The sequence below is a fragment of the Candoia aspera genome, chromosome 6, assembly GCF_035149785.1.
Source record: "Candoia aspera isolate rCanAsp1 chromosome 6, rCanAsp1.hap2, whole genome shotgun sequence".
Classification (NCBI taxonomy): domain Eukaryota; kingdom Metazoa; phylum Chordata; class Lepidosauria; order Squamata; family Boidae; genus Candoia; species Candoia aspera.
Genome location: NC_086158.1, coordinates 89,190,031 through 89,217,341, shown reverse-complemented (window position 1 = coordinate 89,217,341; position 27,311 = coordinate 89,190,031). Strand labels below are relative to the sequence as shown.

At 41.2% G+C, this 27,311-nt stretch overlaps 1 protein-coding gene across 5 annotated transcripts in view; it reads right to left on the bottom strand.

Annotated features, from left to right (window-relative positions):
- The window catches only part of ZSWIM8 (zinc finger SWIM-type containing 8), a 746,829-nt gene that overhangs the window by 671,447 nt on the left and 48,071 nt on the right, over window positions 1-27,311 (bottom strand). For 4 of the 5 annotated variants that reach the window (XM_063307636.1, XM_063307635.1, XM_063307637.1 and 1 more), the window contains 11 exons: window positions 26,615-26,739; window positions 23,057-23,291; window positions 22,492-22,644; window positions 17,129-17,351; window positions 16,627-16,916; window positions 14,198-14,421; window positions 11,139-11,621; window positions 10,055-10,223; window positions 2,883-3,056; window positions 1,274-1,393; window positions 580-758 (listed from right to left, as the gene is read on the bottom strand). In XM_063307636.1, coding sequence (XP_063163706.1) covers window positions 580-758; window positions 1,274-1,393; window positions 2,883-3,056; window positions 10,055-10,223; window positions 11,139-11,621; window positions 14,198-14,421; window positions 16,627-16,916; window positions 17,129-17,351; window positions 22,492-22,644; window positions 23,057-23,291; window positions 26,615-26,739 — 2,375 coding nt within the window. The remainder of the gene's footprint in view (window positions 1-579; window positions 759-1,273; window positions 1,394-2,882; window positions 3,057-10,054; window positions 10,224-11,138; window positions 11,622-14,197; window positions 14,422-16,626; window positions 16,917-17,128; window positions 17,352-22,491; window positions 22,645-23,056; window positions 23,292-26,614; window positions 26,740-27,311) is intronic. The other variant, XM_063307638.1, reaches the window with a different exon arrangement.

The following is a 27,311-nucleotide window of genomic DNA, read 5'->3' as shown; positions in this document are numbered from 1 at the left end:
GCATCACCTTCAATCCCTAGGAGAGGGAAGAATCAAAGTGGTGTCCTTTAAGATAAAGTCAACTCTGGGTGACTTTCATGGATACATCTGTGTGGTTTTCTTGGCTATCATACAGAATTGAATTAAGTAGCCTAAATTCCTCTGTGGTGCCCCATCCAGTACTAACCAGACTCAATCCTGCTAAGTCTCCAAGTCCCAAGAGGGCTTACAGGGGTGGTGCCACCTGCTAAGTTCAGGAAAAATGGTTTTGTGGGGAAGAATAGGGAAAGCCAAACAAATGGCCTCCCAGGGACCCAAGCAATACACCAGAGTAACCTGCATTGTCTAACCAAGTTTTTCCCAAACAATGAGAGGAGGAATGATGAATTCCCTCTTCTGGTAGTCCTTCAGAGGAACAGGAAAGTTGGGAAAACATACATTAATACCTACTGCTTTAGTTAGCCTACAACTGATCTTACTTAATTAAGTTTCACCACAGCTATATCACTGTATTGTCTCAAACGATGGCACATTTAAGTTCACAAAGCTTCCTAGGTAAAGCAACCAACCTTCACCATTTGGAAGAAAGGCCACACATACCTGAATATATGCCTGCTGGCACCTCTGCACCAACTGATGAAAGGCGGGTGTGCGCAAGTGGTTGTGGACGTGGGCAGGGTTGAGTCTCTGCAGGGATTCCATGATGATCTCTTGCAGCACAAAAGGACTCAGGACCCCCTTGGCTGCACCAACACAAAACTGGTGCACATAGTTTACACCTGCAGAGAGGAAAGGCAGTTATTCTAAGAGTAAGACGTAAGGAGTAAGTCCCCATCACAGAGAGAGATAAAGATCTGTTCCTCTTCTGCAATGAGCAGAACAAAACCTGTAAAAATCAGCAGCTATCCTGGAGATCATATCCATGAACAAAGGATAACATCTATTCTCAATTATTTTTCATCCATCAACAATTAAAATAATATATGGGGTGGTATAAGACCCACAGAAAACCAATTAATGTCAAAGGCAACCAGCTTTAAACTCTCTTTTAAGACACTGCTACAGCAAAGAACATTTTTTAACTAAAGCTGACAACTGTTTACGTTGAAGATTTCATGCTGGAAAGTGTTCAAGAAGCATCCTTAAACTGCGCTGGCTATTTTTCATCCAGGGACCAATGGCACCACCACTATGTAGGCAAAAGATTACAATAACTCTAGATGTGTGCAGGTACGAGACCTACTTTGAGATGCACTTTTCCTCCACTTCACATCTGGGTGTCTCTGGATCTTACCTAATTTGGCTGCTAGTCCGAGGAGCCACTTCACATCTTCTGTGTAGGGGGGGCTGCGTGAGAAGTTGTTGGGGTGGTCATTGTGAGCCCTGCGGCCAAGCATCTCCAGCGCCAGCATCCCTGAAGGGAAGAGCAAATTGAGCCCTCCAAGTGGGCCAGTGCTTCTTCACTTGCACTTCTCACAGGCAGGGGGTAGAAATTTGGAGCCAAGAGGCAACAACCGTTTTTGGCCTTCACCATGTTAAAAAAGTTTAGTTTTAAAGCTCTGTGCACCAGAAGGGGAGAAGGGGAAGAAGCAACCTGTGTGACAATCTGGAGCCAAGAAGAGGCATGTGGGGAAGATGCTAGATAGGTACATCTTTCACTCTCCTAAGCTCAACCTCCCAAAGTAGATTCTATCTTTGGTTTGTTTCTTTTAAAAAAGGAGCCTCAGGACAGCTTAAGATTTCAGAATGGAAAGAGTAACAAAGTTTGGCATGAGGGTCAGTCTCTTTCTGCCCTTAGTATTGGTAATTAAAAAGATTCCCAAGGGAACCTTCTTCCCACATCACACAATATTTAGTTACCTACTTTAGAAATTTATAAGGCTGCCCAAACCTATGGCCGCGTACAGTGAGGACAACTGTACAATACACATGAAACAAAAAATATGCAAACACCAGAAGAAAAACAACCAACAGGCAATCAAAAAACAAGACCTGCCGCCCACCCTAATCCAAGGCCTGGGAGAGAGCCAAGTTCTCAGAGCTCTTTTGGACACGGCCAGGTGTGTCTAGAGGACAGATCCCACAACAGAGAAGCCCTCCTGGATCCCATCAGGTGACACCCCTTAACAGACGGGAGCATGTGGACTCTGGGAGCATGTGGACCCACGGGGGCCTGACCGTTCTTTAAACAACCTCATCCTGTGCCATGGCTTTGTACAAGTAACAACCAGCCCCTGAATTGCCCCTGGAAGGCAACTGGCCCTCATGGAGCAAAGGTATTACATGGGCCTGGTAAGATACACCCCATAATTGCCTCTGCTGCTGCATTCTAGTCAAGTTGCATTTCCAAGTGGTTATCAAGGGCAGCCCCATGTAGAGCACATTGCAATTGTCCATGCTAGTTTGATCACATTACCATTCCAACAAGGAGTGAAATTCAGATTGGCCATATTCATCATTGCTCAGGAATACTGAGAAATGCCAAGTTTCCATAGCACTGAACCAAGACAGTCATGGTTTTGGTTCTTGTGCTTTCAGAATTGGGGAAGATGCATTTTTTCTGTCCTGAATCCAGCGTGAATACCCTGATCACTAGCTGATGCATTTGGCCTACGGTCTCCATCTTAAGACTGACTCTCTGGTCCCCAAAGTTGGAAGGATCAATGAACATATTGTTAACAAATACAATTTCCTGCAACTATAATGTGATCCCACGTCCCTTTTCATTCTCCATAATTATTCATCCCCTGTAATCTGCACATCAGCCTAGACTAGGGAATCTAAAATCTCATCTATAAATGGCAGAATTAGCAAGCCTTTCCAGGCAGCCATTAATAGATGTGACTCACTCTTGTTCTGAATGCCTGCCGAAAGCACTGAAAGTCACCGTTCGTTGTCCTTACCAACTCGGTAGGCAGAATGAAGGTAGTGCAATCCTTGAGGACTGACTGGTTGGCTGTGTTGTTCATCCTCGGAAGGAAAGCCCCCTGTAACAAGGGAACTGGGCTGAGAAGACAAGCTCGTCAAGGAAGTCCCTTGAATTGCTGGGAAAGTAGACCCTGCATGGACACTTCCTACTGGAGAGAACAAACACCAGTATAAAGGGCGGAAATCAAAGAGATTAGCTACAGAACTTCAATTACATTCTGTCTGACTATATGTCAGGGATTAATATTAATAACTCTGGTGGAAACGTAGTAGCAGAGAATAACAAGATAGTTTTTAACAGCATATGCCTGGTAATTCTAAAACCATTTCCATGGTTTTTCAGATGTTTCCTAACATATGTACCTTCACCTTTTGTGCACTATTGGTGGAAGGCAAAAAATACATCAAAATAGTCCATGTTCCAGCTCTGTACTGGGGAGAATATTAAACTTCCCCTCTCTACATGAGTACTTCTAAAAAGTTTCAAGTATTCTTGATAGCTAACACATCATACTGTTTAATAATTGTTAAATCCTCAAGGCACAATGTCCATTAATGCATACTTAATTTTACAGAAATTTATGAGGGAGAGAGGCTAATTAACTCACAGTTCTCATTTAGTGTTCCAGATACCCTATCTCATAACATATCCTTGCAACATCAAAAAATAAGGACAACCTGGCAACACAGATGAAGACGTGAACTCACGGAATTCAATTATTAGTAAACTTAATAATGGTTAATGAAAAGTAGTTTTATTAGGAATCTAATTAAGGTGCATCTCAGCATTTCATTTTAATAACATATTATTTTAAGCATTTTATTTGTTTGTTTGTTTGTCATATTTATTTACCACCCATCTCATGTATGACTCTGGGCGGTAAATAAATGTAACAATTTCGTAACTTCTCAGTGCTGCTAAGTATAACAGGCAATTCAGATAGCTAATGTCTGTGATCTGTATTTGGGCATTCAGGTTTTCATAAAAATTTATTTGGCTGCTTACCAGCCTTAGTATGGCTGCTCCCACATCTACAATACACTATTCTACCAATAAGGGTAAATTTTAAAATTCTTTAGATTTGCTTCCGGTGAAAGGTTTCTATTCTAACTTGTTCTTCTGCAAGCCTCCAATTATACACTGAAAGCTGGACAGGTATGAAACAATTGTGAGGGTGGAAAGTCTGTAGCTTGACAGCATTATCCCAACTTTAAAAAGGCAAAGACTGAAGATGCTGAAAGTCCACAAATGAAGCAACTGTCATTCTATGGCTGAGGTAGCAAAAATGTGAAAGAACATGGTATGTAAAAAGGAAAATTAGATCGTATCAAGAAGGTTTTGTATTAGATTTCTAGAAATTAATTCTAAAAAAAAAATTCAGTAGACTCCAGAAAACTTAGAAAATGGCAAGTTGCTGATTATCATCATTCTTATAGTAGGATGCCTAAGCAGCAGAAAGGGAAATAATTAAATTAGCAGAAATTAAATAATTGTCACCTAGAGGCCCCTACCTTGGATGGGAGCACAATAGTTTAATTATGGAAAGGAGATGGAATTGAGAAGGAAAAAAGATACAGCTTTGATTTGGTAGAGGTTAAACTATTTTCTTCTGATCCCAAGATTATCATGAAGCATTGTGTATCAAATGATTATTGTTCTCCGTATTTTTCTTTTCCTGGCACCAACAATTTCCCCTTCACTGGGGAGTGACAGACACATTGAAAAAATCTCATTAATATGAAAACAGGTTTAGAAAGTGGCTTGCAAAGCTTATTTTCTGTTTCCCAATCAGTGAAGATATAGAATCATTAGCCTTTTAAAATACTTCTGTCCACATCTATGAGTTGACATTAAAACCAGTATATACTGTGTGTGTGTGTGTATGTGTGTGTTGCCTAGCAGACAAAAGTTATAACAGAAATAAGAGCTCTTTAAAGGAAAACAGAGTGGCAACAGACATTCTTGTCTCAAGGTTTCACAAACCAGAGATTCCAGCTGAAATGGGCAATTCAGCTAAGCCTTGTTGTTGTTTATTCATTCAGTCGCTTCCGACTCTTCTTGACTTAATGGACCAGCCCACACCAGAGCTTCCTGTCTGTCGTCAACACCCCCAGCTCCCCCAGGGACGAGTCCGTCACCTCTAAAATATCATCTATCCACCTTGCCCTTGGTTGGCCCCTCTTCGTTTTGCCTTCCACTCCCCCTAGCATCATCATCTTCTCCAAGGTGTCCTGTCTTCTCATTATGTGGCCAAAGTATTTCAGTTTTGCCTTTAATATCATTCCCTCAAGGGAGCAGTCTGGCTTTATTTCCTGGAGTATGGACTGGTTTGATCTTCTTGCAGTCCAAGGCACTCTCAGAATTTTCCTCCTACACCACAGTTCCAAAGCATCAATCTTCCTTCTCTCAGCCTTCCTTATGGTCCAGCTCTCACAGCCATATGTTACTACTGGGAACACCATTGCTTTAACTATGCGGACCTTTGTTGTCAGTGTGATGTCTCTGCTCTTAACTATTTTATCAAGATTTGTCATTGCTCTTCTCCCAAGGATTAAATGTCTTCTGATTTCCTGACTGCAGTCAGCATCTGCAGTAATCTTTGCACCTAGAAATACAAAGTCTTTCACTGCTTCTACATTTTCTCCCTCTATTTGCCAGTTATCAATCAAGCTGGTTGCCATAATCTTGGTTTTTTTGAGTTTTAGCTGCAAACCAGCTTTTGCACTTCCTTCTTTCACCTTCATCATAAGGCTCCTTAGTTCCTCTTCGCTTTCAGCCATCAAAGTGGTATCATCTGCATATCTGAGATTAACGTTTCTTCCAGCGATTTGAACTCCAGTCTTGGATTCCTCAAGCCCAGCATGTCGCATGATGTGTTCTGCGTACAAGTTGAATAGGTAGGGTGAGAATATACAGCCCTGCCATACTCCTTTCCCAATCTTAAACCAGTCCGTTGTTCCGTGGTCTGTTCTTACTGTTGCTACTTGGTCATTATACAGATTCCTGAGGAGGCAGACAAGATGACTTGGTATCCCCATACCGCTAAGAACTTGCCACAATTTGTTATGGTCCACACAGTCAAAGGCTTTAGAATAGTCAATAAAACAGAAATAGACGTTTTTCTGAAACTCCCTGGCTTTGTCCATTATCCAGCAGGTATTGGCAATTTGGTCCCTAGGTCCTCTGCCTTTTCTAAACCCAGCTTGTACATCTGGCAATTCTCGCTCCATGAATTGCTGAAGTCTACCTTGCAGGATCTTGAGCATTACCTTACTGGCATGTGAAATGAGTGCCACTGTTCGATAGTTTGAACATTCTTTAGTGTTCCCTTTTTTTGGTATGCAGATATAAGTTGATTTTTTCCAATCTGATGGCCATTCTTGTGTTTTCCAAATTTGCTGGCATATAGCATGCATTACCTTGACAACACCATCTTGCAAGATTTTGAACAGTTCAGCTGAGATGCCGTCCTCTCCTGCTGCCTTGTTATTAGCAATGCTTCTTAAGGCCCATTCAACCTCACTCTTCAGGATGTCTGGCTCTAGCTCACTGACCACACCGTCAAAGCTATCCCCGATATTGTTATTCTTCCTATACAGGTCTTCCCTATATTTTTGCCACCTTTTCTTGATCTCTTCTTCTTCTGTTAGGTCCTTGCCATCTTTGTTTTTGATCATACCCATTTTGGCCTGGAATTTACCTCCAATGCTTCTAATTTTCTGGAAGAGGTCTCTTGTCCTTCCTATTCTATTGTCTTCTTCCACTTCCACGCATTGCTTGTTTAAAAATAATTCCTTGTCTCTTCTGGCTAACCTCTGGAATTTTGCATTTAATTGGGCATATCTCCCCCTATCACTGTTGCCTTTTGCTTTCCTTCTTTCTTGGGCTACTTCTAGTGTCTCAGCAGACAGCCATTTTGCCTTCTTAGTTTTCTCTTTCTTTGGGATGTATTTTGTTGCCACCTCCTGAACAATGTTGCGAACTTCTGTCCAGAGTTCTTCCGGGACCCTATCTACTAAGTCCAGTCCCTTAAACCTATTCTTCACCTCCATTGCATATTCCTTAGGAATATTAGTGAGCTCATATCTAGCTGATCTGTGGGTCTTCCCTAATCTCTTTAGTCTGATCCGAAATTGTGCAAGAAGAAGTTCGTGATCTGAACTACAGTCAGCTCCGGGTCTTGTTTTTACCGACTGTACAGATGTCCGCCACCTTTGGCTGCAAAGGATGTAGTCAATCTGATTTCGATGTTGTCCATCTGGGGAAGTCCATGTATAAAGCTGTCTCTTAGGTTATTGGAAGAGAGTGTTTGTTATGCAGAGTGAGTTGTCTTGGCAAAATTCTATTAGCCTATGTCCTGCTTCGTTTTGTTCACCCAGGCCATGCTTACCTGTAATTCCAGGTGTCTTTTGACTGCCCACCTTAGCATTCCAGTCTCCTGTGATGAAAATAACGTCTCTTTTAGGCGTGTTGTCCAGTAGGTGCTGCAGATCCTCATAGAACTGCTCTACTTCAGCTTCTTCAGCATCTGTGGTTGGGGCGTATATTTGGATCACTGTGATGTTAGATGGCTTGCCCTGAATTCGAATTGAGATCATTCTGTCATTTTTTGGATTGTATCCAAGCACTGCTTTAGCCACTTGACTATTAATTATGAAGGCTACTCCATTTCTTCTGTGGTCCTCTTGCCCACAGTAGTAGATCTGGTGGTCATTTGATGTGAAGTGGCCCATTCCAGTCCATTCCAGTCCACTGACGCCCAAAATGTCTATCTTTAATCTTGACATCTCACCAATAACCACATCCAATTTGCCCTGGCTCATAGATCTTACATTCCAGGTTCCAATGGTGTGTTTGATCCTTAGAACATCGGATTCGCCGTTTACCACCAGCATCGTCGGCCGCTAGCCGTCCTTTCGGCTTTGAGCTAGCTGCGTCATCACGTCTGGGGCTAGTTGAACTCATCCTGTTCCTCCCCAGTAGCATTTTGACCATCTTCCAACCTGGGAGTCTCATCTTCCGATGGTATACTGACATATCTCTGGTTGTACTGATCCATCTAGTTTTCACGGCAACAATACTGGGGTGGGTTGCCATTACCTTCCCCAGGGATTGTATTTAGTCTGACGTCTCTGTCATGACCTTCCCATCTTAGGTGGCCCTTCATGGTTTAGCTCATGGCATCATTGAGGTGCTCAAGCTCCAGCACCACAACAAGGTAACGATCCTTTGCTGAAGCAGCTAAGCCTACAAAATCCATATTGGGTACTCGGCATTAAATCAGGACAGATCACTTTTTTGGACTTCTGAGTATATTTGGGAGTCTGAGACAGAAATAAGGCGCCATCACAAAAAGGTTGCTATGAGGTCCAAGGTCCCTGGGACCAGGGTGATCATAACTGCTGTGGGAATTGGTTCTGTTCCTGCTGTTGAATCAGTACTGTAATATGATGGGGACATAACTTGAATCTCCATCTCTGAAATGGATTAACTGAAATTGACATAAACAGATCAAATGTCTAGAACATCTCTTAAACCTTACTGCAAATGGAGTGGGAAAGTAGACCTTGGGCAGTGGTGTAAATACAGTATGGGTCCCAAAGTCCCCTCACATCAAGTGAGAGACTATTGTCCTCTGACTCTGCACTGCGTCTTGTGAACAGGGCCTAGTTGGGGGTTTGAGTAAGGCATGATGTCCTTTTTCTTTCTTTTTGCACTTCACACCTTTGGTGTCTCAGTGCAGTTGTCATGAGTACGGATGGTGAGCAGGAGGAGGCCCCTATCCAGGGGAGAAAACACATGCGTAGTTTAGAGACTTTGAGCTGTCATTCAAAGAAACCCCCCAAACCCGGGTCTGTTCTGGGTTATCTGTCCAGGTTTTCCCACGCTCCTTCAGTTTGGTAGGATTTTCTGTCTACTATAGCAGTTAAATAAAACACTAGAGACTTTCTCCTCGTCTTGGCGTGGTCTTTGCTTAAGCCAGGACATCAATCCTACCAAACTCATACTCCCATCAAAAGAGGGAGGAAAGAATTTTTTGGCAGAATGTCTTCAGAAAACCAGGAGCTAAGACAAGCCATACAACAACTGGCAGCAGCTTTGCAACACCAGCAGCAAGTAGATCTCCAGGTTAACTCATTACAAGCGGCTATGCTTCAACAGTTACAACAACCAGCTCCGATTATCCCACAGCCGGTGCCAGCAGCAGCAGCAGCTCCGCCAGTAGTCCTGAGATCCCAGGGCAGCTTACCGGAGAAGTTTGGTAGGCCCCTATCCGGGGGGGTGGGGACGCATGCGTAGTTTAGAGACTTTGAACTGTCATTCAAAGAAACCCAGAACAGACCTGCCTTTAGGGTTTATCTGTCTGGGTTTTCCCACGTTCCTTCAGTTTGGTAGTATTTTCTGTCTACTATAGCAGTTAAATAAAACTGCTCCTCCTTCTCACCATCCATACTCCTGACAGCAGTGGTCTCTAAACAATTACCGCCTGGGAGCTGACCTCCAGAATCCAAGGACTGTTCAATGCCAAAGGGAAAACACTGGGACCAGGCAAGGCACTACAGAAGGGGGAAGTATCTCTTGGGGCTTAGGCAACATCCAGTTCCAACAACTGCTTCCGGCTTCTTGTTCTCCCCTCCTCATTTGCAATGGAAGCGCAATACTTTGCCTAAGTGCTCACATGGCTCATCCCGCTTCCATTTTCTCTCTTCCCCCCACCCCTAAGCACCACGGGGCGGATACAACCCTTATTCCCTCTCCTTCCTCACCTTACACTTAATTAAAGGATGCTGAATGATCTGCACCTAATGTAAAATGGACCAGTTGCAAATTATAAAGTTTGTGATTAGCCACATTGCCAATGGAAGCCATTCTGTAATTATGACAATACTCAAAAAACTAAATACAGGACCCCAAACAATAAGGACACCTGTGAAAAAATCTGACTGAATTTATTTACAGTTGTAACTAAACCACCAAGAAAAAGGTATCAACATAGTCAAGGTTTACCATTATTATTTAAAGAACATTCTCATTAGTGTGGAAACTTCTAGCATTCAGTTTTAAATATCCATTCCTGCGACTACAACTGCAGCGTTGTAATACTGCAACAATCAATTAGAAAAAGTTCTGTATAGGAATACTCACTTGCTACATTGGAAGACAGCGACAGCCCTGTCTCAGCATGGTATGGGTGCATAGCAATTTGCGTCATGGAAGGGACAGGGACTCCCGGGAATGACACTGCTGTTGCTGCCAAAGATGGAGTAGTTACCGAGTACGGGTACTGTGCACCAATGAACGCTGGGTGGACACCCTACAGAGAGACAGGATAGAGTTGCCTGCTTTGTCACAGAGGCAACACCATTTTTTGGCAGATGCTTCCCACCAGCCCTTTGCATACCCCCAATTTTATCTCCTGAATATTGTTTGAGTTCTGAAAGGGGAGATGTCCAAAGTAAAATATTTTTAAAGGAAGAGTAAGAGGAAACATTTGCCCAACCTGTGTTACATGTGAAAATAGTCCATCGCTGCAGAAGAAATATACTGAGCATATTTTCAAAGTGGCACAAAAATACCAAATAAAAATTTTATACCATAGTTTATCAACTGTTTCTCCACCAAAAGCTGTAATTTCAGAAATGTAAGACTTTTTGTTAACACTGAGAAAGGACAATAACCACCTGGTTAGGTATGACAAAGCCACTAGCTAAATCCTAGTACTTGTGAACAAAAAACATGTTATAGTATTAATGGGTTACACCTGTACATTATAATCTCAATTAAAAGAAAACAGGATCTGATACCAATTGGTAGACCAAGCTGGGCGATCCATCCAAACACAGGATCCAATGAAGCTTAGTTCTGGGTTGGCCGAAGGGCACATACAGGACTGTACAGTAGCCTCTCTAACCTTTCAGGATTCCTAGCCTCTGATTACCTCAAAGACATCCAAAGGAAGCTCCTCCCATGGGACTTTTTCAGCAGTCCAGTTGCTAAGGTCTGCTAAGTTGCTAACAGTCCATGAGAGACTGCTGGAGAATTTTTCTTCCTTTGAACAAAAGAATAAAACTGTCCTCCCAACATCCCTGCTTGCAAATTTGAAAGAGAATTATAAAATGCTATTTCTGCCCAGCCATCACCTAATCCCTGTCAGCTCCACTGCAGAGTAGATGCCCCACTGTCAAAGCAGGGATGGGACTGTTATCCTAGATGGTTAAAAATAACGTACCTGTGGGTACGCAGAACCAGGCACTGGGAAGACTGCTGGCCGTGGCATGTGCTGAAGAGGATGACCAATGTATTGAGGATTGCAAGGAATGTGGGTCTGGAGTGTCGTGTAGGGGTGCAGGCCCTGGGTGTGCGCGTGTGCCATTACCGGCCCTGCCACAGTATGCTGCTGGTATATTGTTGACCCCACTGAGATCACAGGCACTACTGTTGCCGCCGCTGTCACCGCAGCAGCCACCGTCACTGTGGCAGATTCTGACGTCACTCTGGTGTCTGCTAGTCCACGGACTGCTTCGCATGATGCCCGGGCTCCGTTTGCACTGCAGCCTGTTGCGCCTTCCCTCTGTGCAAGAGTTCCCCCAACCGTTTGTTCATACAACCAGTACCATTGGTGAGCAACTTCAAACAGAACTTCAGGATAAACTCCGCCACCTTTGGCTGCCTCTTCTACAGCCAAGCAAGCCTTCTCCAACATTAGATTATCCTGCAAATGCAAAAGCTACACTGATTTGAGGAATTTTATAGCAGCCTTCAGAAATAACCATTTAGCATTAACAATTAGAATGAAATACAACTAAGGGCTACAAGACAGCAAAACTAGCAGTACAAAACAGTCAGGGACTCAGCATGGAAATGACACACAGGAGGTTTTCATGCTGCTGAATTACAAAGGGAACAGCTACCTCCTCTTCTGACTGAACAAAAATGAACCAACAGTAAATAATCCCTACAAATTAAAAATAATGTTTAATTTGAAAATCTGAAAGAGGGATTTTTAGTGCTTCTGAATGTTCTGCTGAATGCTCCGTTTTGCTATCTGCATGAAATTATTACAGACATAGATGTGGAAATGGTTAATCTATTCATGACTCCAAAATGTTTATATTCCATTTCTGGAAAATATACACACAAACGAAGCTAACCTGCAAAGCCTCAGGATCTATAGGATTTAGGACAACTTACTTTTACACAAGAAGCTTTGAAAGAATTTTAACACAAAATCAGTGTTTATTCTCTTTAGTCTTTTTATTTATTTGGCTAACTTGCTAGTTTCTTATTTGTTTTCATTCAGCTTATAGAACTATAAAACAACATCCAAGTATTTGGAGGAAGGATCTTTGTCTACAACTGCCATAACACTGAAGTTACTGAATGGGGTCATAACTTCACTCTCAAGAGATGCAGCTACAAGGAACTGAGAACCATGGAAGGATCAGCTCTAAACAACAAAGGTGTTGATTCAAGAAGGACAGTAGCCCAGGTTTCAGCCCTATTCCACAATGCTGTGGAGAAGGTAGGCCGATGCCTCTATTAGCTAGTTGCTGGGGAGATCAAAGCCTTCAGAATTGCTCACCAGTTGGCTTCCGGTGGGAACACGGCAGTCTGAACAGCTGTGCTCTTGGGCTCCGTGAGCAGAACTGACAACGTGGCAATTTTTCGGGCTCAGGCAGGTTTTTCCTGAAGCCCAGGAGCATTTTTCCAGAGAAAGGAAAACACTCAGAATCACCCCATCTGTTTTTAGGAAGGCTGCTTGCAGCCAGAAAATCGCAAACGGCATTTGCGATCGACTAGTAAGAGCAGCCAGGAGGCTGGGGTGTCATCATTTCCAAGCCGCGCTGTAGCCTGAAAGGGGCACTAAGACTGGCCACCCCATTTCTAAATCACCCAATTCATTTTTCTTTTAAGTATGTGTACCCATCCAAATATTAGGGAAGGTTAAGAGTATGTAATCATCTCCCTGGTATTATTTTTGTACTAAATTTGAAGATTTTAGCATTTTCCTACACGTTGAATCTGCTGTTTTGAACTTCTAGCTACTTTTGAACTTTCTGTTGCTACTTTACCAGGGAAACGCCTGTTATCATATTTTACTTACGTAAACACGTTTCGGAATTTTTCTATTATCTCCCACTTTCCCTGGTTAAGTACCTAGGGGGCTCCATAATCTACTGCGTGAGACATGGAGGGTTTCAACCAGACTTTCTCAGATTTCCATCGAGACTTTAAACAGATTCTTTTTGATTCGTGTCAAGTTTTTATGCAAGGCTTCAGGGCATTGTGGAAAATATGAGGTCTAAAATGTGTCATCTGGTTGGGGATGTCATGGAAGAAATTGAAGAGGTTAACAATGATAGAAATGCTTCTTGTAATAGTGAGATCGGGGCTTCTGCTGCAATGCTAGATGAAGATCAGATAGTCAAGTTGAAGAAATTAAAGGGACAGATCGAGTTGCAAGCCATAAATGAAATTGATTTTCTGATGGAATGTTATGGAAAAGAAGGGGTTATTATGTATAGGGGGTTTTCTGATGAGAAGACAGTTTTTAAGGGGGGCAGTTGGGCTGTTTGATTTCTTTATAAAAAAAGCTCTGTGTGTATTGTGGGGATATTTAAATGATCTGGTTTACTTTGAAGTGGGGTAACGGTTTAAGAATATTTATCTGGATTGCTTGTAGGGCTTGTTTGACTTCATTCATCTTTAACGATTTTGGATTAAGATTCATAAGGTATACTAATAAAGGCTTGGTTTTAGGCTTAATATGATTAAGATTATTATAACTGTATTATTAATTATAATGGCAGGTAATTTATATGTTTTTTAGTTTGAACTTTATTATATTAGACAGAAATGTATAGAATAGTAATAGGAAGGAAATAATTAAATAAATGTTGGAGAAGTTGATTAGGAGGGATGTGTGTGTATGTATCTAAGTGTGTGTGTGTGTGTGTGTGTGTGTGTGTGTATTTCATTCTTTTAAAATAAGGGGAAGGAGCAATTCTATTTAGTGATTTTTATATTGTGCTAATGGAATGATTTATAGAAATAATGTGATTTTGGTTTAATATAGAGTAAGGGATTGATTATGGAAGATAGTTATATATCTTTGCTGTTAAAAGTCAGAAGTCACCTCTTCATGTAACTTCTAAAAAAAATTGTTTCTCTTATGTTTTCACACTTTTTAGTTTTCTTTTTTCTTTTTGTAGTTTTTTGCTTTTTTGTAGTTTTTATCTTTGTCTTAAATCTAATAAAATTCTTATTTAAAAAAAAAGAACTGCTGACCTGCTCTTTGCACTGGACCAAGGCTCTCTGGATCTCATTTGGGTTCAAGGCATGTGCATGTGGCAAACAGCTCAATGCCAACTCAGCAGCTGATCGCACCATATTGGAATCCCTGGCTCTTGAAGCTCTGTCAGCCAACGATGCCACTTCTGGGGGGGTTAGATGTCCATCCCAGCATTCCACCAAGATATTCAAGGCTGCGCTGCCAATCTCCATGGCTTGCCCTAGAAGCCAGAGAAAAGGGGAAAAGAAAGTCATGTCAGCTATGAAGTTTGCCTATTAAGGAATCTCAAGGACTTCTAATTCTTTCTAGTGATGAAACTATTACGTCACTATGAAGAAAAGCATTTGGGATAATATAAGACTGAATAGTACAGCAGCCAGAAATAGGCAACCTATGGCCCACTTCCCAGCTGTCACGACATGCTTCCTTTTTACAGACACTGGAAATCTCCTTGTTTCTATTGCTAAAATTCAGTGTCTCTTGACTCCAAATGCATGGAGATGTTTCTTGCACCTGAATAAATTCTGCATCTGATCCTCTACATGAAGCGGCTGGTTGTGTATTTCCTTGACCATTCCCATCTAAGACTTGTAACTACACTGCCCACTTCTACTAACATAAGTTAGTCTGTCAACTGGCTTAGAGCAGATCAGGCCCACATGTTCTCTCTCCCTTTTATGCAGGCACCAAAGAACTCCAAGACGGTAGTGTTGAAATACAAGTCAATCATTGAATGAAGACCATAATATTCTGCAAGGAAGTTGATAAAGCAAGTGTTAAGTCTCCAACAGACTTAACACACTAAAGTTAGGAGGAGAGAGTGAACAAACTGAAGAGCAATTTTCCCTTTCTCTGGTGCCTGGGAAGGTGTGAACCAGACTTACAGGCTTTTCCTCCTAAAGAAGTCTTGGCCTTTTGGTCTGATCATGCTACCTAGAAGGCATTTTTTGAACCAGAAGTGGCTCAACTCTGTCCAGGCTGCCTGTATGTCTAACTAGCGTTCAGCTATGGCATTTGGCCATGTGCTAAAGAGGAAAGGATGCTGGGCTCATTCCTGCCAATTCAGGCACCTTTTCCCAGGGAAAAGCTTGGCCACTGTATTTATTCTTACTTGATATAGGAACTCCTGCCTCTTGCTACAGGGCAGGAAGTCAATCTAGCAATTTCAAAGAAGGCAGAAAAAGCTCCTTTTCTAGAAGCAGCGTCTTCCTCAAATTTGTTGGCTGCCTGAGCTTTGTCAAAAGCAAACTGCAATTCATGTTGGGATCAGAACGTGAAAATATACTAACGTCTAAACATCTTCTAGACCAGCAATTCTCAACTGGGGGCCATACTGCCTCCTGCTGGCCCTAGGATATTTTAAGGACCCCACTGGTGAAAAACATTTAATTGTGGGGGCACAGCACATGCCGAGAGGGTCTCAGAAAAGCAAAGTGTGTTATATTGTAAATACTGCCTTGTTGATGGCAAAAAAGTGCACACCAGTTACTGTCCTGTATCTGGTAATGGGAACTGGACAGGGGGCCACAGGAGAGAAACAAGGTCGGAAGGGGACCATGGGTGAAAAAAGGTTAGGAACGCTGTTCTAGTCCATATGTCTTGTTTACTAATAGCTAAAGCTTTACAAGCTGTGAATGCTCAAAAGGGCACACTAATTGAAAGCTATTTTTATTTTACTATACAAGACTTTTTCTAAATGCTGACAAAAACCAGATTTTGAATTGAAATTCAACAGGGTTTGGGGTGAGCAGAATAAGCAACTCAAAGCTATGATGTAAAAATAACTATTTGTCTTTATAGAAGTGTATGCTTCTCACATGCTTATATGGTGATCCTGTGCAAGTTCACTCTCTGCTGTCACTCACACTAATAGGTACACTATACCTGTAAATAATTCTTGAATAATAGATAAATTAATTAACTAACCCTTTCCTGTGGGTATTAAGAAGCAAAGAATCCTGAACCTTTATTGAGAAAAATAAGTATAATCTCTTAGTGGTCAAGAGAGGACAACAGAAAAACTGTTGTGTGTTCCCTGGAACATGAGGAACATGGACGTTTCTCGCTTGTTTCAAAGGCTTTCAAAACTGGCAGGTAACCAGGGGGAAACCTCTGATCATTCCTCATGACATTTTCTTCCTCCTACATAAATGGAGTAACAACAACTTTAATGAATGCTTTTTCTATTGCATAGTGTAGCCTCAAGCAAAAGGATAAAAAAAATTTAAAGGATAAAAAAAAAATTTAAAGGATAAAAAAATTAAAAAATAGTTGTTACTCAAAACTTTCCCACTCTGCAGCCCTTCCTGTGTTGTACAAACTGTGCTAGGAAACTACGGAAATGACTTCCACAGCACCCCTGGTTATAGAAGGAAGCCACACAGGAGGGGTTTCAATTATGGATGCTTAAAAATAAGAAGGGCACCTGTGATCCAAGAGACATGAGAGGAGTAAGTCCGAGAGAGCCAGTTAGGCGAGACGAAGTTGTGCAGTCCCAGTGCATAGAGTCCAATCTCAAAGGCGCAGAGGTGAAGGTTACGATGAGGTCCTTGGTGGCCACCGCTCGAAGATGGGTGGGTGAAAATGGAAGTGCTACTGTTTCCACCTGCCTTAATGAGAACGGTTTTCGCCAACTCAAAATAGAAGTGGGCGGCTGCCTCTGAGGGCTGATTGGGGACGTGGGGGGCATGGCTCTCTGGCCGCCTGCCCTTGTATCTGAAGAAAAAGGAACACGATAGCCATTAGACAAATGGAAATCCAACCCAGATAAAATATTCTTCTGATATCTCCAAAAGACAGTAAAGCCCCAATTTCTGCCTGTGTCTCTCCCTGCTTTAGAGACTCCTTCCTGGGCTAAACACAGGTCAGAGCCAGAAAACTTTTATATCGTGAACGCGCAATTCTGGAAGAGGAGCAGCAGCACCCACCTTCCAACCTCCACAGTCTTTGCACGGGCACCTCCACTGGCTCTTCTGCTTCCACTGGAAGAAGATGACCCCAAGGAGTCACTGGAAGAACTGCTGATGCTGTCGCTGTCCTGCCCCCGGCCCCAGGAGGTGGTTGCCCAGCCCCCTCGTAGGGGGCGCCGACTGAGGGTTGGAGAACTGTCAGAGGTGGTTTCTGGGGCACTGCTGTCAATGCTTGCCATTCCTGCAAGGCAAGGAGAACAGGTAAGCAAAGAGCATACAATATAAGAGCACTACAGCGTGGAGGATCATCTCGTCTTCAATACCTAGAAGAGTCTGCAGTAAGTTTCAGTGAGAAGCTAGAAAACTGACACCGTTTGTCTGAGAGATTCTGGGGGCGCCAATTTAAATTTTATCACACTAGGAGGCATTACGGGAGATAATACTAGTCTGTTTTGCAACAGTATTATACAAGTTTGTTTGTTTTATTGCTCACATTTATATGGCTGCCCATCTCACACAAGGTGACTCTGGGCAGCACACGACCAGTTACTGAGGAACGAACATTAATGCTTATCAAGAATTCTCTCCCAATTTGACATAAGGAAATATACAACATTTGAGCTGTGTTAATTCCTACTTGCTCAAAAACAAGACCCACCTTACTAATTTCAGCCAATTATTTGCCAAATCCTAAACATTATTTCCAGCAACAGACAGGCAAAAGTTCCTGCTCACAAAAAGACTGGAGGTAATAGCTACTTCTTTGTTATTTTCCTTTAAAAAATGACATATTCCTGAAGGGCAGATTTTACCAAAGACAATATTAATGATAAATAATTACCTCTTGTAAAACAAAATTGTTTCATCTGGGCAGCCAAACAGATGGCCAAATGAATTATCTTATTACGATGAGTTACCCAAGAAAGATTATAACTAAATGTAATGCCAAGATATTTAAAAGTTTTAACTTGTTCAATTTCTGTACTACCCATAAACCATCTCAGCGAACACCATCTTTTGGCAAATATTTTTACCTTTGATTTAGAGAAGTTAATGGTGAGTTACGATGACAATTATAAAATGCCTCCAAGTATCTTTGTAAGCCCACTCTCAAATAAGAAAGGACTGTAGTATCGTCGGCATAAAGTAACAGTGGGGTGGGAAGACTGCCAAGACGGGGGGGGGGGGGGTGACCATTAATTGAGCTAAGGGAGTGAGCCAAATTGTTCAGAAAAAGGTTGAAAAGATGAGGGGCAAGAACACAGCCCTGCTTAACCCCCTTCTGAGTGGGTATTATCTCTGTTAGATGACCCTTGATCATTAACTTGACAAGAGGTATCCGTGTGAAGTTTCTGTAATAGAAACAACCACCTCGAGTCGATTCCTTGGTTCTTCAGTTTGGTCCATAGGACATTCCTCGGAATTAAATCAGATGCACTTTTGAGATCTATAAATACTACAAAGAGCTTTTTCCTTCCCAAATTCAGACATTTTTCTACTAGGAAATTCAATGTAAGGGAATGATCAATCGCAGAATTTCCTTTACAGAAGCCTATCTGTTCGGGACCAATTACATCATTTGTATACATCCAATCTAGCACACAGCATTCAAGATGTTTAGCATAAAGCTTGCCCAAGATAGATAAGAGACTGATTGGACGAAAATTACTGGGCTGATCAAACCCTCCTTTCTTGTAAATTGGGATTATTATTGAGTTGAGCCAAGTATTTGGCATTTTACCATAGTGATCAATAAGCATGAATAAAGAAGCCAACAGCTGGGCCCACCAATTAACATGTTTTTTAAATAGTTCGACTGGAAGCCCGTCCGGACCGGGCAATTTTCCCATTTTTAAATCAACAATTAATTTGGCAATTTCATCTGTACTCACAGGAGGCCACTATGGCAGTTCTAAGAAAATGGAGTCATTATCCTCGTTATAGGAGGCTACAGGGGCATCATACATTATTGAAAAATGCGCCACCTATTGCTGAGGTGTAATAGCAGGAGCGGCAAAAGAAGGGTTATCAATAGAGTTGCTCGAAGTAAGTTTCCAAATAGATTTGCTGTCATTAAATTTTATAGCCCTATACAATTGGTCCCATTTACACTGAAAGAATAATTTCTTTTTCCTGGTTATAAGATCTTGGAAGCTTTTCTCATGTTTTAAAAATTCATTATATTTACTAGAGTCCCCGAATTGACATAGTTCTTTAAACTTGCATCTCAATTTCTTTTTTCCGCTATGACATTCCTGATCGAACCAAGTGGTAGATTTTGAGACAGCTACCTCTACAGGTTTAGCTTTTAAACTACATTTACTAATTAATTGGGAGTAAATAGAGAGAGCTTCTTCAACCGAGGCTGAGTTGGTTAAATCCAATCGCAATCTGGTCATTGATTCAGATCCAAATAAAGTATGAAAATCCTTTTCTGAAGATGCAGATCATCTAATTCTTTTAAGAATATTATCTGACTCATGACTGTCATAAAGCGGTATACGATCAGGGTTCGGTAAGTTACATTTTAAAACTATAACCAAGGGTAAATGGTCACTTTCAGTACCAGTTTCAATAGTAAAATAGGAAATATCTAACAGTAGGCTATACGAGCAAGGTCCCCCCAGCCCAAATTGCAGAGATGCCTCAAAGCTTAGTTTCCTATCAAATATCTGCTTTAAAATGTGTCATCTGGCTGAGGACATTTTGGAAGAAGATGAAGATTCTACTAAAGATAGAGATGTTTCTACTGACAGTGAGACTGAAGTCTTTGCTGAAATGCCAGACGAAAATTACATTCTGGTGGTGATGGGGGGCAAGTTGGGCTGTTTGATTTCTGTATGAAAAATGCCTTGTGTGTGAAATGGAGATATGTAAATGTTTTGGTATATTTCGAAGTGGGGTACAAATTTAAGAATGCTTAATTGGATTGACATTGAGGTTTTTATGATTTCATTTCTTTTTAATGAATTAGATTAAGATTTATTGGTTTCCTTTTAAGGTCTTTTGATTTTTAAGATTTATAAGGTATCTATAAGGTATAATATTAATCGCTTGGTTTTAGGTTTAATAGGGTTAAGATTGTTGTAGTATTTTTAATTATAAAAGTAGATAATTTATATGTTTTTATAATTTGATTTTTATTATAGTGGACAGAAATATATAGAATAGTGCCAGGAAGGAAATAATTAAATAAATGTTTTGGGGGAGGGAAGCTGGTTTAGAGATTTATATATTTCATATATGTATATACATATATAAGGGGAAGGAGCAACTGTATTTAGTGGTTTTCATGTGTGCTAATGGGATGAGTTATAAAAATAATGTGATCTTGGTTTGATATAGATTAAGGAATTGATTATGGAAATTGCTGTATATTGTTGTTGAAAGTCGGAAGTCACTTCTTTATGTAATCTTTAAAATTCTTTTTCTTGGGTTTCTAACTAGTTTTTTTCTTTTCGTGTTTTTTTTTTGTTTTGTAGTTTTTATCTTTGCTTTAAACTTAATAAAATTCTTATTAAAAAAAAAAAAGCTTAGCTTCCTATCAAGACAGAGTTACTAGTCATTAATGGACATCTGGGTGATCCAGATTGGCAGTAACTCATGCCCTGACCACTTCTCAGCTGGACTGAAATGCACTCTATTTGGGGCTACATTTGGAGAAAGAGATGGTACAAAGCCCCAAAAAGTTAGACTTCTAATGGGATAATCCCAAAAGGCCAGAATAGCACCTACTTTGAGGTCTCCCCACTGGTTATCAGTAGGGCTTATAGGTCTGATTCAAAGTCCAGGTTATTATCTTCAAAGCTCTTTGACACAGCACCAGAATGTATCAGGCGATGCTTTGCCAGAACGAAACCTGACCCTGCAATCTGGTCATCAAGAGAAAACCTGTGGAAGGTCTTCCCTCCTTGCAAACTACACGGGGTGTAGCCCAGAACAGACCTGAGAAGGGGCACCTCTATTTTATAGGATACTTTTCCCCAAAGGGACAGAAGGTCAAAGCCTGGTGGCATCTCAAAAGCAAGCCGAAGTGGTTTTGATGCAATCCGTGTTAAGCCCTTAGATGAGTTTAGGAGGAACTTATATGTTTACTGATGCCTTTTGATATTATTTCAATTGTTTATATTTAGTTTCATTCTTGTTTCTCTTTGGTTTACCTGCTCAGGATTCCTCAGGGCTGTGGCAGTTGTAAACATTCCAAAATAAATTTATAAATAAAATTATGACACATATTTTGATAGCACCAAAAGAAATTAAAGTCAACACAGACTACACCAAATTGTACTAACATAGATCTATCTACCCCAATTTTCACAATCCTATAAAACCTTATAACATGCTCATCCCATTTCTTACCACATTCTGACTTCTTTATGCAGCAAAAATTATTAACCCCTTGTTAATTCAGACACCTCAAGGATTGTTAGCTGTTTTTGATTGGAAGGTAACCAGAGGTTCATACAGGATTCAGTATATGCTGCAGATTGTTATGAGTTTTATGCTTACTGATCTATACTTTTGGGTCCCTTCTATCTCCTTAATTTGGAGAAAAGTAATTCACATCATTATTTGGTTTAAGGTAAAGGTAAAGGTAAAGGTTTCCCTTGACATTAAGTCTAGTCGTGTCCGACTCTAGGGGGCGGTGCTCATCTCTGTTTCAAAGCCGAAGAGCCGGCATTTGTCCATAGACACTTCCGTGGTCATGTGGCCGGCATGACTACACGGAACGCCGTTACCTGCCCACCAAAGTGGTACCTATTAATCTACTCACATTGGCATGTTTTCGAACTGCTAGGTTGGCAGGACTGCTAGGTTGGCAGGACCATACTTTTGGGTCCCTTCTATCTCCTTAATTTGGAGAAAAATAATTCACATCATTATTTGGTTTACAACTGTAATAATTGCAAAGTTGCAAATAGATAGAAATTCAAGCTTCAGCTAGCTACTTACAAGCCTTCAACCAACACGACTGATCTTATATGGTCTCATTAAAACATGCAGTTGTATAACTCACTACATATCACATCATATTTTCTCTTAATGGACATCTTTAGCATCATTATAACTGGTGAGAGAGGGGAGACAGCCCCAGCTCACAAGAACATAAGCTAACTAATTAATTTTGAACTTCAATAAATCCACCTGGAAGCAATAGTAGATTAGGATATTATTAACAGTTCATACGAGTTTTCCAGATTCCAATTCATAATGAATGAACAAAGCATTTTTCATCATTCATAAAAATGTAACCAGGTGTCAGCCATAACTCTCTGCCCAGCTGCCGATCTTCACCACGGTGCTGTCCCTGCTTGCAGGGACATCTAACCCGCCATAGGTCCTCACCGGAAGCAAAGATGTGAAGTCTACCCCCAAGTTACCTGTGTGCTTCTTTTTTTGTCTGACTGGTGAACCCCAGCATCTTCCGTTGTAGCCACCTCTACTTCCAAGAGCTATTCGGCTAGGAACTTTCCCTTCTTGCTTTAAGACACTAGACTCAACAGGTGGGTCACAAGGGGATCTCTGAGGGTTCTCTGGAGAAGCACAAAGCAGTCACTTAGAAGGGCAGTAAGAGGAAAGAGCGTTTGCAAACAAGGATCTGTATTAATATGATACCAAGACTCAGTTCCTTTCCTACAGAAATACTGACAGTTAAAAGGCAGGGATAGATATTCATAGGCTGATTCTGTATTCCTATTCTCACATGGGAAAAAATACAAGTAGTTAATGAATACTGCAACTGGAAAAGGTTCCCTAAAAATTAGAAAAGCAGAACTTCATTTTGGAATTATTGTACAATGATGGCAGACAAACTTTTAGCCAAAAACTTTCAGATAACTATAAGACTGAAGCCTTTATGTCAAGAAGAAAATTGGCTTTTTATTTCCTATACCTTCTGGTCATCAGAAGGGGGGAGTTAGAGTCCTGTGAAACAGCTATTCATACCTTGTGTGCTCTTTTCCAAAAAGGGTTCAGAAGGATTGCTCTGGACTGCAGGTGGTACGCCTGTTTGCTGTGCAACAGATGTTCCTGGGAGATGCTGAATGGGTGCAGTTGATTGGGTAGCATGCTTGGAGGGAGATTTCTGATTAGGTACTGTAGGCTTGCTAGATGAGTAAAATGAACTCAGAGTTTGAGGCTTGTGTGTCTGGCTTTCCCTGTCCAGCAGCTTATCTAAGATCTAGAAAACAAAAAAAAAAGGAGAACACAGAGGTTAATATTTGAACTAAATCCTTGGGGAATGGAAGGGATACTGTGGTATGATCAAAATCCATCTAACCAAAAAGGGCTGGGTTCATATAACAGGTGTGAGGCTGAGTTATCATGGATAAACATGCAGCTAATGAGTTAGTGTACTGTACAAACTCAGGCAATTACTTTATTTAGTTACAGTAACATACCCTATGAGGCAAGGCAGAACTCAGAGACTTTACTGTGCCCTTGCATACATTTATTTTTCCTCACTTAACCCTTCTGACAGGAATGCCCAAATCTTTTGGGGCCTAGGATTGCCTTTGAGCAGCAGGATAAGGCTGTACTTCGAACTCTGGCAGGATCAGAGCAAAGAAACGGATGAGCATAGGGCAAAAGTATATGGAATTAGATTTTAATTTAATCTTACAGTACATTAATTTACAATTAATCTGAGCACTGTACTCCACATATATTTAATAACTCTCCTATCTCAGTAAGAGTCCCAATTCAGTGTCAAAAGTTCCTCCCCGGAATACACCCTTGACTTATGGAATAGATTCATTTCTTTATTTTATTTGCATGCAGCCCATTCTCAAACGCTCTGGACAGTTAACAATTAAGAGCAGCATAAAATAAAAAGCAATTCCCTCAAAAATAATAAAGCCACCCATAACACAAACAAAATTAACAACAGCAAAATAATATAAACAGAATAGACAGGCAGTCATGCACCTGCCAGATTCCAACCTTCACTGACAACATAGCCTCCCCCTGTGCCAACAAGTTTAAATTTTCTCCTAAAAGCCAAGAGGGAAAGGACAGACTGGATTATCGTGGGGAAGTAATTCCAGAGTATGAGAGCCGCAACAACAAAAAACATGCTCACTTCTGAGGTTCCACTGGATGACAATCTCAATAGAAGGGATTTGGATGGAGTTGATCCTATCTGAACTTATTGGATGGGCAGATAAATACAAGGGAAGGTGGCCATCAGGTAACCTAGTCCAGAGCCATGGAGGGTTTTAATGATAATAACCAACACCTTGGATTGCACCAGGAGGCCAACAGGCAATCAATGAAGCCTCCAAAGCACTGTAGTCCTCCAAAAATGTCATGATACACCCACCACTGCCCAGGCCATCACATTTTGTTTTAGCTGTAGCTTCTGAATGCTTTCCAGGTACAGCCCCCTGTAAAGCACTTTACAATATTCCAAGTAGGGGGTGACTAAGGCACAAGTGATTGTGAACAGGGCTTTCCAATGCAGGAATGACTGCAATCTGTACATACAATTTAACTGTGTCAAAACAAAAACTGTAGCCTGCTGACTAAGAGCTGCAAGTCCAGAAGAACACTCGAGTTGTGATGAATTGCTTTTGAATAGGAAGTACAACCCCAATCAAAATATGGTATCTCCTTAGAATCATTTAACCCACAAACCCCAAGCCATTCTGTCTTGGAGGAATTCAGCTTGAGCCTGTTCCTCCCAACACCCTCCACGCACTGGATCACCATTTCTGTCCCATCACCTGTTTGGCCCAGAGCCAAGATGGATATCTGGGTAGCATCAGCATACTAATGATACCAAACTCTGTGTCTACAAATGACCTTCCACGGTAGTTTCATGAAGAGGAGACAGTAGAGAGCCCTGAGGCACTCCACAAATTGAAGTAGAAGTCTTGAGGCAGATCTCTCCTTCCCTTCCACTACTGACTGGAACCACCTCCTCAGGAAGAAGGACCATTGTAAAATACCACCCACACCCAACCTGCAGAGACAGTCTGGAATGATACCATGAAATCTGCAGATAACTAAAGGAGAACTAGGAGAGTTGCATTTCCTTGATGCTGGTCTCTCCAAAGGTCATCTATTAGTGACTACTGTGGTTCTTGTGGCATATTCTGGCCTGGAACCCAACTGCCAAAGGCCCAGATGGTCTACTTCTTCTGAAAAGGGAAGGTTGCAAACCAGTCTAAAATTATCCAAAATAGATGGGTCTAGTTAAGGTTTCTTAAGCAGGGGATGCACCACAGTTTCTTTCAAAGATAATGGGATCTCTCTCTAAGAAGCACTGTTTATTGCTTGAATTCAACTTCCTGACACTCACGAGAGACCTTAACCAACCATGAAGGGCAGGGATCCAACTGAGAGGTGGTAAACCTGACACCACAGACAGCCCTATCTGATTTCTCAGTACCCAGATCACCTCACAGGACAAAGCTCCTGTCATCTCCATTGGCATCGTCCAACTAGAGCCCAACTCTGTTTGTGTCCAAGTGATTTTATTTGCCAAAAGTTGCAAGAATTCTTCACAGCAGCCCTTCAGATGTTCTTGGCAACTGACTTTCCGTAAAAGGGAACATCTTGTCTTAAAAGGGCTGCTGGATAGCATTCAGCAAATGTAGTTAAGAGCAGCAAAGTATTTCCTTTTTGCCACTTAAATTGCCACTGTCCAGTTAAGATTCCAGATGAGTCTTCCTCCAGTAACTCTCTGGTTATCTCCTCTGCCCTTCATTTCCCTGAGCTCCTCAATAAGGCAAGAAGCTGCAGCAGATCTGTGAGAGAGAATAGGCCACTGCAGTGCAATCCAATCAATTTCCGTAGTTGCTCTCTTATTCCAGTGGGCAAATAGGGTTTCGATCAACTGCTCCCCAGATCCTCAGAAACTCCTTAAGCATTCTGTGAAAACCCACTGGATCCATTAAGTGCCTGGGGTGGACTGATCTAATAGCTCCTTCTCACTTTTTTATTTTCCTTATTTTTTTTGTTCTTTTTCTTCTTTTCAAACTAATACAGTACTGGAAATAAATTATGGAAAGGGAATAAGGACTCTTTCTGTCCATCTATCAGCAGGATAACTCTTTGGTGTAGTGGGAAAAAAAGAGTAGAAGAAACATGGGTCAAACCAGTCTGATGGCTGCAAAGAAAAGAATTCCAGAAAAATTCCTCCAAGACATTACTGTGGGCCATGAGTTCAGCAACAGTTGCTAACTGTTCCATTCTAAGCACCCCTCTCCTGGCCTCATGACCCAGAGTAGAGTATAAACTGCTTGCTCTGTGCTTCCCAATACACTCATACACACAAAAACATGCAGGCTCAGTACAGGGGAGAGTAGAAACATACAGGGGCAACACATATGGCACCCACCCTAAACAGACTATCTCACACATACACATGCAACTGGTATTGTAAACCTTGAAAAGTCTTGCAAAGTTAGGGTGGTTTCCAAGAAAACTCTGAAAAGATGAGTTATTTTAAAAAATGAATTAAACATGTTCCATCTCTGAACATTTCTAAAAGTAACTTACTTTTTTTAGCTTAGACTGATCATCCTTGTAAGTGATCATCAGGGCTAGAGCTAAATCTCCCTTCTCTCTTCGAGTACCTTCGCACAGCAGAGGATGCTCTGCTTCACTCACTGTCGTTTTCATGCCTGGAAAGCAGAATTCAAATAGTTGGTATTTAACTCCTGATAAGTTGTAAAAAATGTATAATGGAGTAACAACGGTTTGTTGGAAATGCTCTCTTGGTGAAGAAACTTACTATCATCTTTGGTGGACTTGTGAAAAGGCCAAAAAATTTTGGGACCAAATATGTGCTAATGTTCAAAAGATATTTAAAGTGGACTTACAAAAAAACCCAGAACTGTTTCTTTTGGGTTTGATGGAGAAGCAGCTCAAGAAACAGCATGGGACTTTGCTTTTATAGACAATTACAGCAGCAAGGATTTTATATGGGCTGGATGGAGCTGGCCCAAATGGCCAACTTAACAGCACTGATAAGAGAAAATACTGTTTATGGATTTGTTTTTACTTGGCAACCACTTTTAGACTACTTGCTTGTGTCAGAAAAAATGAAGTTTTGATTTTGGGTTTTAATGATTAAACGGCTTGATTTGATAGAAATAATATTACTAAGGTTTAACTAATGGTAAGAGATTACATTTGTAAATGTATTCATATCTGTACTGGAGAAGGTCGGAAGTCACTTTCTGTTTCTGTTTTC